General features: G+C 45.9%; 1 protein-coding gene across 2 annotated transcripts in view; it reads left to right on the top strand.

Annotated features, from left to right (window-relative positions):
• TEP1 (telomerase associated protein 1) overlaps nucleotides 1–11752 on the top strand; it is a 40347-nt gene extending 28595 nt beyond the window's left edge. For both annotated transcript variants that reach the window (XM_047863508.1, XM_047863509.1), the window contains 22 exons: nucleotides 510–753; nucleotides 946–1069; nucleotides 1914–2038; nucleotides 2163–2262; nucleotides 2472–2627; nucleotides 2774–2986; nucleotides 3240–3393; nucleotides 3500–3712; nucleotides 4340–4500; nucleotides 4743–4856; nucleotides 6058–6165; nucleotides 6527–6659; nucleotides 6740–6816; nucleotides 7178–7310; nucleotides 7445–7581; nucleotides 7738–7862; nucleotides 9144–9287; nucleotides 9439–9535; nucleotides 10455–10560; nucleotides 10666–10871; nucleotides 10975–11079; nucleotides 11533–11752. In XM_047863508.1, the coding sequence (XP_047719464.1) occupies nucleotides 510–753; nucleotides 946–1069; nucleotides 1914–2038; nucleotides 2163–2262; nucleotides 2472–2627; nucleotides 2774–2986; nucleotides 3240–3393; nucleotides 3500–3712; nucleotides 4340–4500; nucleotides 4743–4856; nucleotides 6058–6165; nucleotides 6527–6659; nucleotides 6740–6816; nucleotides 7178–7310; nucleotides 7445–7581; nucleotides 7738–7862; nucleotides 9144–9287; nucleotides 9439–9535; nucleotides 10455–10560; nucleotides 10666–10871; nucleotides 10975–11079; nucleotides 11533–11655 (3098 nt within the window). In that variant the 3' untranslated portion in view covers nucleotides 11656–11752. The remainder of the gene's footprint in view (nucleotides 1–509; nucleotides 754–945; nucleotides 1070–1913; nucleotides 2039–2162; nucleotides 2263–2471; nucleotides 2628–2773; nucleotides 2987–3239; nucleotides 3394–3499; nucleotides 3713–4339; nucleotides 4501–4742; nucleotides 4857–6057; nucleotides 6166–6526; nucleotides 6660–6739; nucleotides 6817–7177; nucleotides 7311–7444; nucleotides 7582–7737; nucleotides 7863–9143; nucleotides 9288–9438; nucleotides 9536–10454; nucleotides 10561–10665; nucleotides 10872–10974; nucleotides 11080–11532) is intronic.
• Nucleotides 11753–16748: the final 4996 nt, after the last annotated feature.

Raw genomic sequence — 16748 nt, 5'->3', positions numbered from 1 at the left:
AGTAATTTTCAGGGGACCTTCTGCCCAGATCTCTTAGACCAGAGGTTTCCAAACATTATTTAATAGGTATAAAATTACCTAGGATTGTTGTTCAAACTGCAGATCTCCGGGTCCCCAGATTCCATTTCCCTAGGTCTGGAGTGGGGCCTATGGCTTTGTATGTCTAATGGGTGTTCCTGATGTGGGGTCAGAAGACTTTGAGACGACATTTTATTTTATTTTTCTCTTTTTTACTTTCTAAAATTTATTTATTTTTTATAATTTACATCCAAGTTAGTTAGCACATGGTGCCACAATGATTTTAGGAGTAGATTCCTCAGTGCCCCTTACCCATTTAGCCCATCCCCACTCCCACAACCCCTCCAGCAGCCCTCTGTTTGTTCTCTATATTTAAGAGTCTCTTATGTTTTGTGAGACGACATTTTAGACACTGCCTGACATACTTGGCTAATGGGGTTAATGGGGGTCTAGGCTAGCCCCCCCAGTGACACAGTGCTGCTTTTCCATAGCTTCCTCAGTTCCCGAAGAGGAACCAAGTCTTCCTGAGACTGACACTGCTGTGTTTCACACATTCCTGAGGCAGCAGGCTCCAATCCTCAACCAGTACCCCCTGCTCCTGCCCCAGCAGGCAGCCAACCAGCCTCTGGACTCGCCTCTTTGCCACCAGGCACCCCAGCTTTCCCAGCGGCGTTGGCGCCTCCAGCACATGCTACGATGGTTGAATAAACCCCACACCGTGGGGGGCCGGCAGAGGTAAGGCCCTTGGCCCCAGATGCTGGTAAGCCCACCAGAGAGCAAGCTACAGTCCTTTCTGAAACTGGAGAAAAAAGGACAGACCAAAGTCACTGTGGAGAGGGGGATTCAGGGACAGAAATGCAAACACGAGTTTCCATTGGCTTCCTTCCCTGATTCCTCATTTCCTCCCTTTCTTGCTACTCTCTCTAGCTCCAGCCTGTCTCTGACAGTTTCCTCATCCCCCACTGCAGTGGCCTTGTGCCCCAGGGGGCAAAGAGCTGCTGTGGGCACAGCCAGTGGGATGGTTTACCTGTTGGACCTGAAAACCTGGCAGGTATGATGCTCAAGGCGGGCAGAGTTTGCCTCCAGAAAAAGCCTCACAGACTAGGCAAGCCAACCCCACCTGTTTTCACCCTGTTTGATTCAGCAACTTTTATTTCCTCACATCAGATCGAAAGCTTGGTCACAAAATCAATCATGCTTTCCAAATATTTGCGTCACACCTTCCATTCAAGGTTGTACTGAGGCTGTACTGTACTAAGCATCACAAGGAAAACAGGGGTAGGACATTGTCTTTGCCCACCAAGTGGTCAGTTTTGTTGAAAGATATGACATACAAGGGGAAAAGGAATCAAAACATAGCCATGTGACATGGACAAGAGCTGAATGAGTTGGGTAGTTACCAGAGAACAGGGACAGACAAGGGCAGGCATTCCAGTTGAGTGAAAGGCATGGGAGAATGTTTCCTGGGAATTGCTGGAATGAGTAGAGGGTGCTTAAGGGAGAGTAACAGCAAATTAGGCTGCAGAGGTGGGTCCCACAGCCACAGCCACAGCCTCTCTCTGCTTCCCAACCATATCACCCCTCCACCCCCATAGCATGCATGCGTGTAACACCATTCCCGCCTCAGACCCATCAAAATCTTCTGTGACTTGGAGATACTTATGGGGTTTGGAGTAGGGGAGACTTTGTGGCCCCACTTGAACCTGAGCTTGGCCGACATCTGGAGCTGGGCCCAACGCTTTTTACTTTTAACAAGCATTCCTGGTGTGGGGACAGAGGGCCACACTTTCTCCAGCCCTTCTTGCCTTGGCCTCCTTTTTGATTGGGGCTGGGAGTGCTGGACATTGGGGGGTCAAGGGAATGTCCTGAGCATGCTTTCCTGCTCGTTCTCACAGGAGGAGAAGTCTTTGGTGAGCGGCTGTGATGGGGTATCCTCTTGCTCATTCCTCTCGGACAGTGCCCTCTTTCTCACTGCCTTTGATGGGCTTTTGGAGCTCTGGGACCTGAAGCAAGGTTGTCGGTAAGGGGTCCCGCCCTCATGTCTGGGAGTGAGGGCTTTCCCTGCTTGTTGGGAGCCCCCAGGGGAGAAGAAAGAGGATGGAGGCCAGGGGCCCCAGGAGCCTGACTTTGTCTCCCTGGGATAGGGTGCTCCAGACCAAGGCTCACCAGTACCAAATCACTGGCTGCTGCCTCAGCCCAGACCGCCGACTGCTGGCCACTGTGTGCCTGGGAGGATGTCTCAAGGTAATGATCAAGGGGCTGTGGTAGTCAAAGTGGCCTTAACTGCCAAGTCAGCCCCGTGAAGTTGTTTTCTTTGTGAGGCAGAGCTGCTGACTACTTAGCTGGGGGAAGCCTTCCCTGCTGAGGGCAGGGGACTGGATAAGGTGGCTTCTGGGACTGTGATGCTCAGGCATCTGTACTCAGCATCTAGATTCCTCTCCTCTCTCCTTCAGCTGTGGGACACAGTCCGCTGGCAGCTGGCCTTTGAACATACATGTCCCAGGCCCCTGAACTGCGTTACTTTCCACCCAGAAGGGCAGGTGATAGCCATAGGCAGCTGGGCTGGCAGTTTCAGCTTCTTCCATGTGGACGGGCTCAGAGCTATCAAGGTGAGATGGTCCTGTGTAGTCCTGGGGGAGGAAGGTCAAGAGGGTGGGAGCAGAAAATGTGGAGTGACGGACATCCACATTCTGTTTCACTTTGGGCTTGTGTTGAGAGCAGGTCCTGACATTTCCATTTCTACCCCCTCATGTAGGAACTGGGAGCCCCAGGAGCCTCCATCCGTACCTTGACTTTCAATGTGCCTGGGCGGGTTGTGGCTGTGGGTCGGCTGGACGGGATGGTGGAGCTGTGGTCCTGGCATGAGGGGGCACGGCTGGCTGCCTTCCCTGCCCACCATGGCACAGTGGCCGCTGCCCTTTTCCTGCGTGCTGGGTGCCAGTTACTGACAGCCGGAGAGGATGGCAAGGTCAGGTTGCAGAGGGCTGGTGGTGGGTTCTGAGGAGGGGGTACGAAAGGCAGGGAATATTTGGGTAAGGGTGGAGCCTTTGTCGGGGAGACGGGGGAGGAGCTTAGCTGGTGCAAGCTACGGGGAGAGGGGTGCAGGTGTGTGCGCGAGCAGCTCTCGAGAGAAGACTCTTTGGAAGGAGGACTTTCATGGGGGTGGCTGTCACTCTGGGGATGGAAGTGGTGTATCTTTAAGTCCTGTTCTTGGCCCTCAGGTTCAGGTGTGGTCCGGATCTCTGGGTCGGCCCCGGGGATGCCTTGGTTCCCTTCCCCTCTCTCCTGCCCTCTCTGTGGCTCTCAACCCAGATGGCGATCGAGTGGCTGTTGGGTACCGAGCGGATGGCATTAGGATCTATACAATTGCTTCAGGTACTGAAGAGAGAGAGGATGGGGTGTTTGGGCCTTTGGAAAGAACCTCCCCACCCTGAATTCCCTTTTGGAATATCTTACTCTATGTTTTCTGGTCATTCTCTAGGTTCACAGGGGGCTCAGTGTCAAACACTAGATGTGGCAGTGTCGGCACTGGCCTGGCTCAGCCCTAAGGTGTTGGTGAGTGGTGCAGAAGATGGGTCCCTGCAAGGCTGGCATCTCACGGAAAGTTCCCTTCAGTCCCTCTGGCTCTTGTCCAGATACCAGAAACCCGTGTTGGGACTGGCCACCTCCAACGAACTCTTAGCTTCTGCCTCAGGTACTGCTGGGTGGGCAGTGGGCAGCTTTCTTTTAAAGATGCTAATAGTTTCCCTCAATTTATATGTATATGCATACAAGAAAATACACACACTTTTTTTTTTTTTTTTTTTTTTTACAACTTTGAAAGTGGTTTTAAATGCATTTATCTTACATAAGCAGTCTAGACTATTTCTTCGTATTTCCTAGCCCTGATTCTGGGACCTCTTTGTAATCCCTATAATTCTTTGAGTTTCTGCCCAGTGGGACACTTTGCTTTGTATAGGAATGACATTCCCTTATGAGGAGAGATGTTGAGGTGAAAATGAGGAGAGAGGCCTTAGTCCTCTCTAGGTAGGAAGCTTGGTCCAAGTAATAGTGGGCACTTGAGAAGAGGAGGGTCTGGAGGTGTAGCAGGGAGTTAGACAGCTGAAGAGCGAGAGCTGGGACTGCCTGATATTCCTGTCCTGTGAACTCATATGATGACTAACCCCCTGTTCAGGCTTTCTACAGCCTATGACTCACTGCTTTTCTCCCTGGAGCTGTGCCGTGGGACATCGCCCTCGCCCCGCATGATTGCCTTTGTCTTTGGGGTCCTGTCACACTTCCTCTTTCAGAGAATCTTCCCTTCTCCCTATTTCCAATGCAGAAGATTTCACAGTGCGGCTCTGGCCAAAGCAGTTGCTGACACTGCCCCAAAAGGCAGAAGACTTTCCCTGTGGCACTGAGCTCCGGGGACACGAGGGACCTGTAAACTGCTGTAGCTTCAACACTGATGGAGGCAGGCTGGCCACTGGGGGCAGGGACCGGGTGAGCCACAGGGGGTCCTCCCACCTTGGGCCCCACAGCCCCTCTGGTCCCTGGATTCCTCAACAGCCCATTTCCCATTGCTCCCTAAGGCATTTCGTTTTGCCATATCTCCTTTGCCACATCTGCCCACCATCCCTTCCTTGATATCCCCTTTCCCTTTAAAATTTCTTGCCCCAAATGGCCCTGGTATTCCTACCTCCCTCCTGTGGTCCTGACTGCCCCCTCTCTTGGGACCTATCCAGAGTCTCTTCTGCTGGGATGTGCAGATGCCCAAAGCCCCTGTTCTGATTTACTCCTTCTCTGCTTGTCACCGTGACTGGGTCACCGGCTGTGCCTGGACCAAAGACAACCTATTGGTAAGGGAAGAGGTGGGGGTGGGGCAGAGCTCAGCAGGGTTCCTGGGGGAGGACAACACTGTCCATCTCATCCTATTTCTAACACCCATTTATAATAATAGTAATAGCTGACATTTATTGAGCACTTAGTATGTGCCAGGCATTGAACTAAGCTCTTTGAATGTCTTGCCTCTTTTACTCTTTACAACTCCTTGTAAAGCAGATACGGATACTACTATTATCTCTCACAGACAAGGATATAGAGCTCAGATAGATTAAAGAACATTTCTAAGGTCAGGTAAGTTATGAACTGAACCAGTAAACATAAGAAAGCCCATGCACTTGGGGTACCTGGGTGGCTCTGTCAGTTAAGCATCTGACTTGATTTCAGCTCAGGTCATGATCTCATGGTTCGTGAGTTTGAGCCCCACGTGGGGCTCCGTGCTGACAGTGCAGAGCCTGCTTGGGATTCTCTCTGTCTCCCTCTCTGCCCCTCCCCTGCTCATACTCTCTGTCTCTATCAAAATAAATAAACATTAAAAAAAAAGAAGAAGAAGAAAAGAAAGCCCATGCTGTTAACAAGAACACACACTGTCTCCCTAAGGATTTAGTATCCCCTGTCCCTGCAGTTAAAGGCTACTGCTATGATTTCTTTAGTCCTAAGGCAAAAAACAAAAAAACAAAAAAAAACCAACTCAGATTATGCACTCAAGGTTGGTAAAACCTAGTGTTCCAATGCAGAGTCCCTATATTATTCTCAAGAAGAGATGAGAAAGGAGTATATCAGTTGAATAAACTTGTTATATCTGCCCTATCCTTGCCTTTTAGGTAGCTGGATCTTTTCTTGGCATTGCAGACTTTTCACCTTTGTCTGGGTTTGTTGACTGACATTATATTAATAACAAGGACAATAGCCTCTATTTATTCAGTGCTTAGTATGTGCTAGGCAGTGTGCTAAGTCCTAAGTCCAGGCAGGTGCATTAGCCCCACAGCAGCCATATGAGATAGATACACTGTTATTATCCTTATTGAGTAGATAAGAATTCTAAGGCTTAGAGACATGAACTTGTCCCAGGTCACAAAGTAAAGTATGGCAGAGCTAGAACCCAGGACATCCCATGTTCTTAATCACAAACCTTACTGCTCCTCCCCAATATTATAAACACACAAAAATGCTGGAAGCATGCTGATAATCCCATTCCTCCAACCTCTGACTCTGCAGGTCTCCTGCTCCAGTGATGGCTCTGTGGGGCTGTGGGACCCAGAACTGAAACAGCAGCTTGGCCAGTTCCTAGGTCATCAGAGTGCCGTGAGCGCCGTGTTAGCCGTGGTGAGAAGGCAGTGGAGAGCTCAGTGGGGGCTCTAGGAAAGCTAAGTAGGCTTTGGGACACTGGGTGCCTTGGGTATCTAATCTCAAAGGTAAAAGAAGTATAAAGAATGAGATACTCGGGCCTGGATTAGAACCGATCTAGGGTATTGAGGCTGAGGGTTGGTGTGATGGGAGGAAGAGGGCAGCTTAGTATCTGGACCTCATGCAGGATTGCAGTCCTGAGCCACCCAGACTCTGTCCCTGCGTTTTCCTCTTTGACAATGCCTAAGCCTTTAGTGGTCTGCCCTCACCTCCTGGTAGGAGTCACACTCCCCATATCCTGCTCAGTAGGACTCTGTACTGATCCTGTGCTCTGGGGCAGGAAGAACATGTGGTGTCTGTGGGCCGAGATGGGACCTTGAAAGTGTGGGACCATCAGGGCGTGGAGCTGACTAGCATCCCTGCTCACTCAGGACCGATCAGCCACTGTGCAGCTGCCTTGGAGCCCCAGCCAGGTAAGGGATTGTCAGCCCCCTTCCCTCCCTTTCGCCCATGCTTCTTCCCTTCTTTTGACTTAGTCTCTGTGCCTTATCAGCTGGGCAGCCTGGGTCAGAGCTTCTAGTGGTGACTGTTGGACTGGATGGGGCCACACGGTTGTGGCATCCACTCTTGGTGAGTTCCCTGAAAGGACTGGGGGGGGGCGGAGTGGAGGGGGTATAGTGGAACAGCCTTTTGTTGTGTTGACATTCCTGTGCCTCCCCCTCCCCCCACCGCTGGGCCCACCTCCATCCTTTCCTCTTAGGTGTTTCATTTTTTTTTTTTTAATGTTTATTTATTTTTGAGAGAGAGAGAGAGAGAGAGAGAGAGTTGGGGAGGGGCAGAGAGAGGGAGACACAGAATCCAAAACAGCCTCCAGGCTCTGAGCTGTCAGCACAGAGCCTGTGCAGGGCTCGAACCCACGAACTGTAAGATCATGACCTGAGCTGAAGTCTGACCCTTAACTGACTGAGCCACCCAGGCACCCCCCTCCTAGGTGTTTCAAACACACACCCTCCTGGGACACAGTGGTCCAATCAGTGCAGCTGCTGTTTCAGAGACCTCAGGCCTCCTGTTGACTACCTCAGAGGATGGTTCCATTCGGCTCTGGCAGCTACCTAAGGAAGCAGGTGAGTGAGTCATGGAGCGAGGCAACATATGAAAGAGGGGTGTGTTCGTGGGACCATGAAGGTCAGGGTGGCCTGATATCTCCTCTTTCATCTCAATAGTGGTTCAGCTTCTAATGCATCACTTCCTTCTCCAGATGACAGGTATATGCCCAGGAGTCCTACAGCCATCACTGCTGTGGCCTGGGCCCCAGATGGTTCTATGGCAGTGTCTGGGAATCAAACTGGGGAACTAATCTTGTGGCATGGAGCTAAGGCTGTGGCCACAGCACAGGTGTGTTGGGGCAACCTTGGTTCCTTGTGTATGTGAGTTCTGCCCTGGCTGTGCATGTAGTGGCACGTGCTGGGGTAAGAGGGGATGTCTGGGAGTGGAAGGAAGGTTAGTCCTGGCACCTCAGGAATACTGAAATGGACCTGTTGTGTTCTCAAGGCTCCAGGCAGCATCAGTGCTCTGATCTGGTACTCAGCACACACCTTGATTGTTCTCAGTGCTAATGAAAAGGTCAGCGAGTGGCAAGTGGAATTGCAGAAGGGTTCGACACAGACAAATTTCAGGTGAAAGGGGGCAGCTGGGTTAATGTGATACCACGGTGGTCTCCTCACACCCAGGATTTTGAGCAAATCACTCCACCTCTACTTCTGAACTAGGAACTAACAGGATGTTAGCAAATGGGGAAAAGACCCTGGGAAATTGTTTTTGGTTCCTCATCATGTCAATTTAAATAATAATTACCATGTGCCTACTTTATGCTAAGCTCTGAACCAGGCAGTATGAACCAGATTGAAAATCCTTTTTTTTTTTTTTTTTTGTTTATTTTTATTTATTTTGAGAGAGAGAGAGAGAGAGAGAGAGGGAGCAGGGGAGGGACAAAGAGAGAGGGAGACAGAATCCCAAGCAGGCTCCACGCTGTCAGGCAGAGCCAAATGCAGGGCTTGAAGTCATGAACCGTGAGATCATGACCTGAGCCAAAATCAAGAGTTAGACACTTAACTGACTGGTCACCCAGGCACCCCTGAAATTACCTTTTAATTAAGGAAGCACAGTGGAAGAATGTGTACTTAAGTAAACCACCAGCAACATGCAGAGTGGTTAGTGCTATAATGAAGAGAGAGATATATAATTCCTGGGGGTGCAGAATTTGAGAAATTTATGGTGTACAAAAGAGTTGCTGTTTGATGTTGGGCTTAAAGGATGAGCAGGAGTTTTCTAGACCCATAAGGGAAGGGAATGATGTTTCAGGAAGAGCAAGTAGCATTAACAGAAAGCAAGGAGGCATGAGAGTGCATGGTATATTCTGGGCACAGCCAAGTGTTGGGTTCTTGGTGAGAGTGGGGGTGGGGGTGTCGGGGAATTTGGATTGAAAAGATAAACTGGGGCCAGGTTGTGGAGAGCACAGTGCTAAGAATTTTGAACAGAATAATGATCTGAAATTGAGGAAGAGGATTCTAGTGGCAGTATGGAGGATGTGAAGGGCAGGGAGATCACCTTTACATTAGTTGTTCTAGTCCAGGGAAGAAATAATGTGGGCCCTGAGCTGGGCAGTAGGATGCAAAGGGGGGAGAGAGGTTTAGGCATCTGTTACAAGTAGAATCCGCAGTGCTTATCAATCAGGATGGAAGGAAAAGACAGGCATGTAAGAGATTCTTAGTTTGGGCAGGTAAGGAGATGGTGATAATGAATACTGACAGAAGGAAAACAGAGGAAGAGAATTCATAGTGAAGGTAATGCATTGTGTTTGTACTTCACTCCTAAGGAATTCATGGGGAGCAGAGGAGCCTGAGAGAGGGGGACTAAAATAGGAACTTTCTGTCTCATGTACCTTTTTTGCACTCCAGTCTTCACCTGAACCGAGTTCTGCTGGAGGACTTAGGGTTCCTGACAGGTGTGGCCCTGGCCCCAGACGGTCACACCCTCATCTTGGCCAAAGCAGATTTGGAGTTGCTGCACATGAAGCCAGGGGATGCTCCCTCTGTAATCTGGTAGGATCCAAAATGCTGTTTCCTCTCAGGCTACAGAAAGAGGAAAAGTGGGTTAGTGGTTACCCTGAAGTTTGGTCTAACTTAGAACAAAATACTGGGATCTTATAGAGAGATGTTCATGGGTTTGCCTTCTTTCTTTCTTATAAACCAGGAGCGGCTTTACAGAATATCCTATTATGTTGTCTACCCATCAAGACTATGGTGTGTTTGTCCTACAGCTAGGGAACTGTGGAGTTCTTTATTTCATTGTAAGTCCTATTTGAGTATGTATTAAAATGAGCATTTGTCCAGGGCCAATATATATATACATATATTATATATTTTAATATTTATTTATTTTGGGGAGGGCGCAAGTGAGGGAGGGGCAGAGAGAGGAGGGATAGAGGATCTGAAGCAGACTCTGCCCTGACAGGCTGACAGGGTCCGATGTGGGGCTTGAACTCACGAACTGCGAGATTCTGACCTGAGCCAAAGTCAAATGCTCAACAGGTGCCCCCCAGGACCAATATTTTTAAAACCTTGGGACCATGTTTGAGGATAAGAGGAAGGGAAAGGCATTGGTTCTAAATTCCCTTCTCTTCCTTCAACTGGAGCATTCTATAGTGGGTTTCGGCTTTCCTATGAGGTTTTTTTGATACAAAAAAGGATTCTAGTTTTAAAAAGATCATGGGAAACCATCAACATAGGAGTTTTCTTAATTGCATTTTTTTCATGTCTCTCTTGCCTTGCCACTGCAAGTACTAATATCTGGAACAAAACAGACATATCTTATAGACAGTACATGGGGCGAAAGAGGACAGACACAGAAGGGTACATGCTCCATGATTTCATTCAAATGAAGTTAAAGAACAAGCAGAAGAAATTTACAGTGATAACTCAGAATGTTGTTAGCACAGGGGGTGGGGGTGCTCTGGCATTGACAGGGAAGGGACGTGAAGGCAAGTTTCCAGGGTGATGGAAATGTTCCGCAGTTTGATCTGAGCAGTGATTACATGGATGTGTACATGTGTAAAAGTTCATTGAGACATACATGTAAGATTCATATGCTTTACTGTATCTAAATTACAGTTAAGAAAAGTTCTGAACAGCCCAGAGCTGAAAAGAGTTGCTTTGGCTGGATAGGGTCAAGTGCAAGTAGGCTAAACAAAATGAGCCATCCTTTCACAGAGGCAAAAGGAATCAGGAGAGTTTGAACAGAGCCTGAACTTTGATCTGACCTTGGAGAATCCAAATGGGACCCTAGTGTTAGTAACTCAGGCCAAACCTGAATCTGGTGAGTGTGATGAGTGGACTGAAGGAGTCTGGAGATGCCTTGTGGGGGATGGTAGGTCCTTCAAGGCTGGAAACCTAGCTCTAACCTCTGCCCTTGAAATGTCAGAGTCGTCATATTTGTGTGCCAGTTCTGACGGGATGCTATTGAAACTCGCCAAATGCACCCAGGAAGGAGAATGGGACACAGGTGACATCTGGCAGAAAGAAGCAGAAATGCCTGAAACTCCAACTCCAGGGACAGAGCCATCTATGAATGACAGCATAGATAGCTGGTCACCGCCCCCACAGCTAAAGACGCAGCAGCGTAGAAAGGTGAGTTTGAGGGAAGGATCACAAATAGAGGGAAGGAGGCTCTTTGTCTGACAGACTGATGCTTCCTAACAGCTCACCATACCGCTTCTCCTTTCCCTCCAAGATTCACTCGGGCTCTGTCACGGCTCTCCATGTGCTGCCGGGGCTGCTGGTGACAGCCTCAAAGGACAGAGATGTTAAGCTGTGGGAGAGACCCAGTATGCAACTGGTAAGTGCATATATGTGTAAGAAGGGCTAAAGGATGTCACAAGAGAGCAAACTTAGGCAAAGAGTGTGCAAAAGATCAAAAATCTGGTTTCTTCTGTCTTTGCTATGATGTGCAACTGACCTGTTTCCAGATTAAAGGCATTAATGTGAGGGGCACCTGAGTGGCTCAGTCAGTTAGGCATCTGACTTCAGCTCAGGTCATGATCTCACTGTTTGTGACTTTGAGCCCCACGTCAGGCTCTGTGTTGACAGCTCAGAGCCTGGAGCCTGCTTTGGATTCTGTGTCTTCCTCTCTCTCTGCCCCTACCCTGCTTGTACTCTGTCTCTCTCTCTCTCTCAAAAATACACATTAAAAAAAATTTTTTTTAAGGCATTAATGTGAGAGATAAACAAGTTAGTAAGGAGACCCTAGGCTTGTAGCCCTTATCTCCCCCTTTTCTGTTCCCCGTTGTAGCTGGGCCTGTTCCAATGCGAAGGGGCTGTGAGCTGCCTGGAACCTTGGCTGGGCCCTAACTCCACCCTGGAGCTCGCAGTGGGAGACACACAGGGCAATGTGTACTTTCTGTCCTGGGAATGAAGGCAGAGACACCACTGTGCTAGAGATGCAAAGCCTGAAGATACCAGTGGCTACTTTCTTGATTAAATTTTAAAAATAAAGTGTCAGAAAACCTCAAGTGCAGTCTTGCCTATGCTCTGAAGTGGATGTGGACCAAGAATATGGGAGTTCTAATGTTTTTTTTTTTTTCTGACTTAACATTAATTCTTATTAGAACTGCAAGAAAAAGAACCAAATCTATAGTAGACATTCTTTGAAACGAGGCTTTAGAAATCTTCTATCACTTGCTGACCCCAGGATCCTAAGATACCATTCCTGCCAGTAGGAGGGATGAGTGATGTTGGCCAGCACTTAGTTTGAACAGAGAGCTGAAGACCTCTCACTTAGTCAACAAAGAATAAGAGGGGTCCCTGAGTGGCTCAGTTGGGTAAGCATCTGACTCTTGATTTCAGCTGAGGTCATGATCTCACGGTTCATGAGATCGAGCCCTGTGTCAGGCTCTGCACTGATAATGCGGGGTGTGCTTGGGATTCTCTCTCTCTCCCTAAATAGATAAATAAATAAATAAATAAAACATTAAAAAAAACTAAAAGAAGAAAGCATAAGAGAAGGAAGAGTGAGTTGAAAGTGCCCAGTTAGGGCATTTAGAGAGAACATTAGGCTCCACTCATAGAAACGGTGTCTTCTATGCAGAACTACCTACCCAGCTAAGAGATGAAAAGCCAGGGCACTGAAACTACGAGACTTCTGGTTTTCACACCCTCTGACAGAGCAGCAGCAGCCATTTGACTTGTATACATTTGTCAGTATAGTAATTTGCATTCTTGGAAGAAATCACAAAAGTGTATCTCTCAAATTGAAGTTCACACAGATTAAAACAAATGAAAAGGTAGAATAATTATACCAATGGACTCACCAGGGACTGTGATCCTTCTAAGCTCTAGAACCTTATTTTCCTGTAATTCTATCTTATGGGAGAGGAAGTTCCCTGAGGCCCTTTCTAAGGGTTAGGGAAAGGTTAAAGATCTATGTCCCAAGAATTCAAGGACTTGTATATGAGAAGCCAAGATTTTGTCCTGGTTGGTAAGGTTCTCTTAAAGAAATACCACTGCACTCTGACCTAGAAATGAGTTTTGTGGATTTGGGGAGTTGAGGGGTACTGAGTTTTGTTCTCATTTCACCTTGATTCTAGGTTTTACATGGAGAAATCACCTGAGGGACTTTTTCCTTACCTCTACCAATGCCTCATGGTCTCCCTCAGCCAGAGGATAAAGACATAAGAAATGCCATCAGCTGATGTCTTAATCATAGGTCATGCTTCTATCTTTTCTCATGTGCCTCATGCAAGGACTCTAAAAATACTTTCAAGACCACCTCCTCCATACACCTTGTGACTAGAAGTCCAAATGAAGGTTTTTTGAAATTTATGATTTATAATACTACCTAGAAACGCTAGAGATCCATGGCATGGCATCATCCTAAAAGTTGCTGATTTCAATCTTTGGCCTTTTCCTCCTCTGAAAGCATGGGCCAAGGACAGGAGGAAGCCCTAGATGTCTGTCTTCCATGCATAAAAGTTCTACAAAAGCACCCCACCGAAGGCTAGAGGAATGGAGATAAAGAAAATTAAAAGGCTAACTTGACCTTTGCTCAATAGACTCAGCCTTGTTGGCCAGGCCTCCTTGAAGGGGTTTTTCTATCTTTTTTATCTTGTAGACGTATGGCAAGGTCAGAGTATAATTGCTATGAGTGACAATAAGAAGAGACTCTAGGTAAAAGTAAGTATGTGCCCAAGGGAGTTCAGGTTTTAGTTTAAACATCTTCTGAGTTCTTATCATTAAGAAGAAATTCAGTGTCTCCTAGTATCTGGATGAGTTCCACAATTATAGCCATTGGATTGTGGGATCATAGGACATCAGAGCAGTCTTCTCCTACCCATCCACAAAAACATATTTTTCATATACCAAATTTTTATACATGTTTCTACCTATCTATTCACAATCTGTTTTCAAATCGAGAGCAGAGCTCCTTAAAGTTTAGTTTGTAAACTAGTGCCAGTCCACAAATTATTATTATTAGTTTTTGTTTTATTTTTTATATTTGAGAGAGACAGACAGAGAATGAGTGGGGGAGGGGCAGAGAGAGAATCCGAAGCAGGCTCCAGGCTCAGCCCAACACAGGGCTCAACAAACTCACGAACCATGAGATCATGACCTGAGCTGAAGTCCGGCGCTTAACTGAGTGAGCCACCCAGGTGCCCCGCCAGTCTACAAATTATTAGTGGTTCACAGTAGGTACAGAAATTGAGAGTAAGCATTTAGAAATTGTTATAGAAATTTGAACAATAATCTTATATATCTGACAAATTTAATAATAAAAACTGAAGCTTGTAGTTTGTATGCTTTTCACTTCATTTTCCTAGTTCCTCATTTTTATTAAATTTTATGAAAGTATTGTTCCATGACAGACCAGAAATTAAAACAAAGAAACAAACAATTGGTCCTTCATCACAGAAAGTTTGAGAAACACTATTTAAGAGAAACCCTGTAACCAAGTGGCTAAAAGCATGAACTTGGAAAAAGCCTGCCTGAGTTCAAATCTCCATGCCTCCCTTTCCCTGTCTATTAAATAGGAACAATAATGGGACCTACTTCTTGGGGATATTGTAAGAATTAGATGAGTCGCGGTGGGTGAAACATTTGATGTGCTAAGTGTTCAGTAAGTCTAGCTTGACTGTTCTTTTACTGACCCAATAGTGCAAGTATTACCTTGTTACTCTTCCTCAAAAATGTCTTCATTACTGGTATTTATTTAATTGGTCAGATGAAATCTGGGCTAAATTCTTCAGTTTTCAAAAAAACTTATATATGTGGAACTGATATTCTTTCAAATACCTTATCTTTCCATCCAGGAAAATGGATGTGTTTTCTGTCAGGATAGTGAGGTTATGCTATGGTAACAACTCCAGAATATCAACAGCTTAAAATAACAAAGATTTATTTCTTACTCATGCCACAGCAAGGATTCATGAGCGATTCTGCTCTACTTTGCTCACGCTTAACATTTTCAGTGACTGCAAAGGCAGGAAAAAGGAAATGTGGCAAAAACCAACCAAACAAAATCTGTGGGCTCTAAGTCTTCAGTCTAGAAATAAAACACATCACTTCCACTCGTATTTTGTAAATATGAGCAAAGCAAGTCACATAGCTCTACCCACTGTCAAAAGGGAGAGAGGTATCATCCTATCTCGTACTGGGAGGGAGAACCAGGAACCAGATACACAGTTATACCCCTAAAGAACCTTTTGGCATTGGTGTTTTTCCAGTAAAATGGCTCTTAATCCTTTTTTTTTTTAAATCATTTAAGATTTCCAGAAGAGTATTCCTATATACTTTTCACCAAGCTTCCTCTAACACTAACACCTTACATAGCCACATTTAGATTCCCATTTTCTATAGTCCAGAATACATTGCATTTACTCATCCTGTCTCCTTAGTCTCCGCCAATTGGGAGTTTTTCAGTCTTTCTATAACCTTGACACTTTTGAACAATACTGGTTCAGTGTTTTGTAGAATGTCTTTCAGTTTGGCTTTGTCTCATGTTTTTTCATGAGTGAACTAAGATTGTGGATTTAAGGGAAGAATAAAAGATATATGTCCTTCTTGTTATATCATATCTGAAGCACATGTTATCAACATGACTTCTTACTGGTGATGTTAATTTTGATCACTTAAAAAAAAATGTTTTTGAGGGGGCGCCTGAGTGGCTTAGTTGGTTAAGTGTCCAACTGGCTCAGGTCATGATCTTGCAGTTCATGAATTCGAGCCACACGTTGGGCTCTGTGCTGTCAGATCAGCCTGGAGCCTGCTTCAGATTCTGTGTCTCCCTCTCTCTCTGCCCCTCCCCCACTCATGGTCTGTCTCTCCCTCTCTCTCAAAAATAAACATTAAAAAAATTTTTTTTTTTAAATTCCTTTCCAGTCTTTGCTGAATGTTTATCATGAAAGGGTGTTGGATTTTGCCAAATGCCTTTTCTGTATCTCATGAGATCGTCATGTGACTTTTGTCCTACCCTGATAGGTTTGCATATGTTGAACCAATCTTGCATTCCTTTGATAAATCTCACTTCATCATGGTGTATCGTCCTTTTTGTTACTGGTTTAGTCTCGGTAGCATTTTATTGCGCATCTATATTCTTAAGGGAAGTTGATCTATAGTTTTCTTCCCTGGTGATATCTTTATCTGGTTTTGGTTTCATGTTACCTCATAGAATGAGTTGGGAAATACTCTCTTTTACTTTTTGGAGAAGTGTGTAGTCTAGTTTTAATAGCAGCACAGTATTTCAAGGAGTGAATATATTTAACTAGGGATCTTTTTTTACATATAACAATGCTACACTGACATCATCTGTACAAACATGCATATCTGGTTTTTAGGTCAAAGGGTATGTACATTTTAAGTTTTGATTGGTAATCTGATCTCTAAAAAGTTACAGGCTACTGTTTTCATTTAAATAACCTTCACTTTTATCTAATGAAGTATGGTTTTGTCTGTGTTTGTGTGTGTGTGTGTGTCTGTGTTGCATGTGTTTACAAATAATCAGGAAGTCTTTGGATCTGACCTGGACTTTGGTACTTCTTAAATGGAACAGGGTATGTCAAAATTCATTCTATTCTCTCCTTTCCTCCCTGAGATGTATTTAGGCTTAGTGACAAGTCCTCTAAGTGCTTCCAGATTTTTGGACATCTGCTGAATCCTAAGATAAGTGGTGGGAGACCTGGTCTGCAGTTGGTAAATGGGGGAAAAAGTCACGTTAGAAGATTTGGATGGGAACAAGGGAACAATTCGGCCTCTGTTGTCTCTACCCTTCTTGTAAGAATACCCAACAAACTTCAGTTTGCATAAAAATTGAATTAAGTGGGGGAAAAACATCACTCTCCATTAGCATTGTCAATGCACAGAAGCTATTCTTCTGTGAAGAAACAGGATCCTGAGTAATTTGTAGCTAGCTGTAGGATACATAGAGCAATGGGTACTTTCTGTCCTGAAAATGAAGAAGTACGAATGTGAGAAGAAATAGGTGTTTGGAGAAGTTGAGCCCAAAGAAGCCAATGG

Source organism: Prionailurus viverrinus, chromosome B3 (assembly GCF_022837055.1).
Source record: "Prionailurus viverrinus isolate Anna chromosome B3, UM_Priviv_1.0, whole genome shotgun sequence".
Taxonomy (NCBI): Eukaryota; Metazoa; Chordata; class Mammalia; order Carnivora; family Felidae; genus Prionailurus; species Prionailurus viverrinus.
The sequence above is the reverse complement of the archived record's forward strand: the minus strand, read 5'-3'. Positions and strand labels throughout refer to the sequence as shown.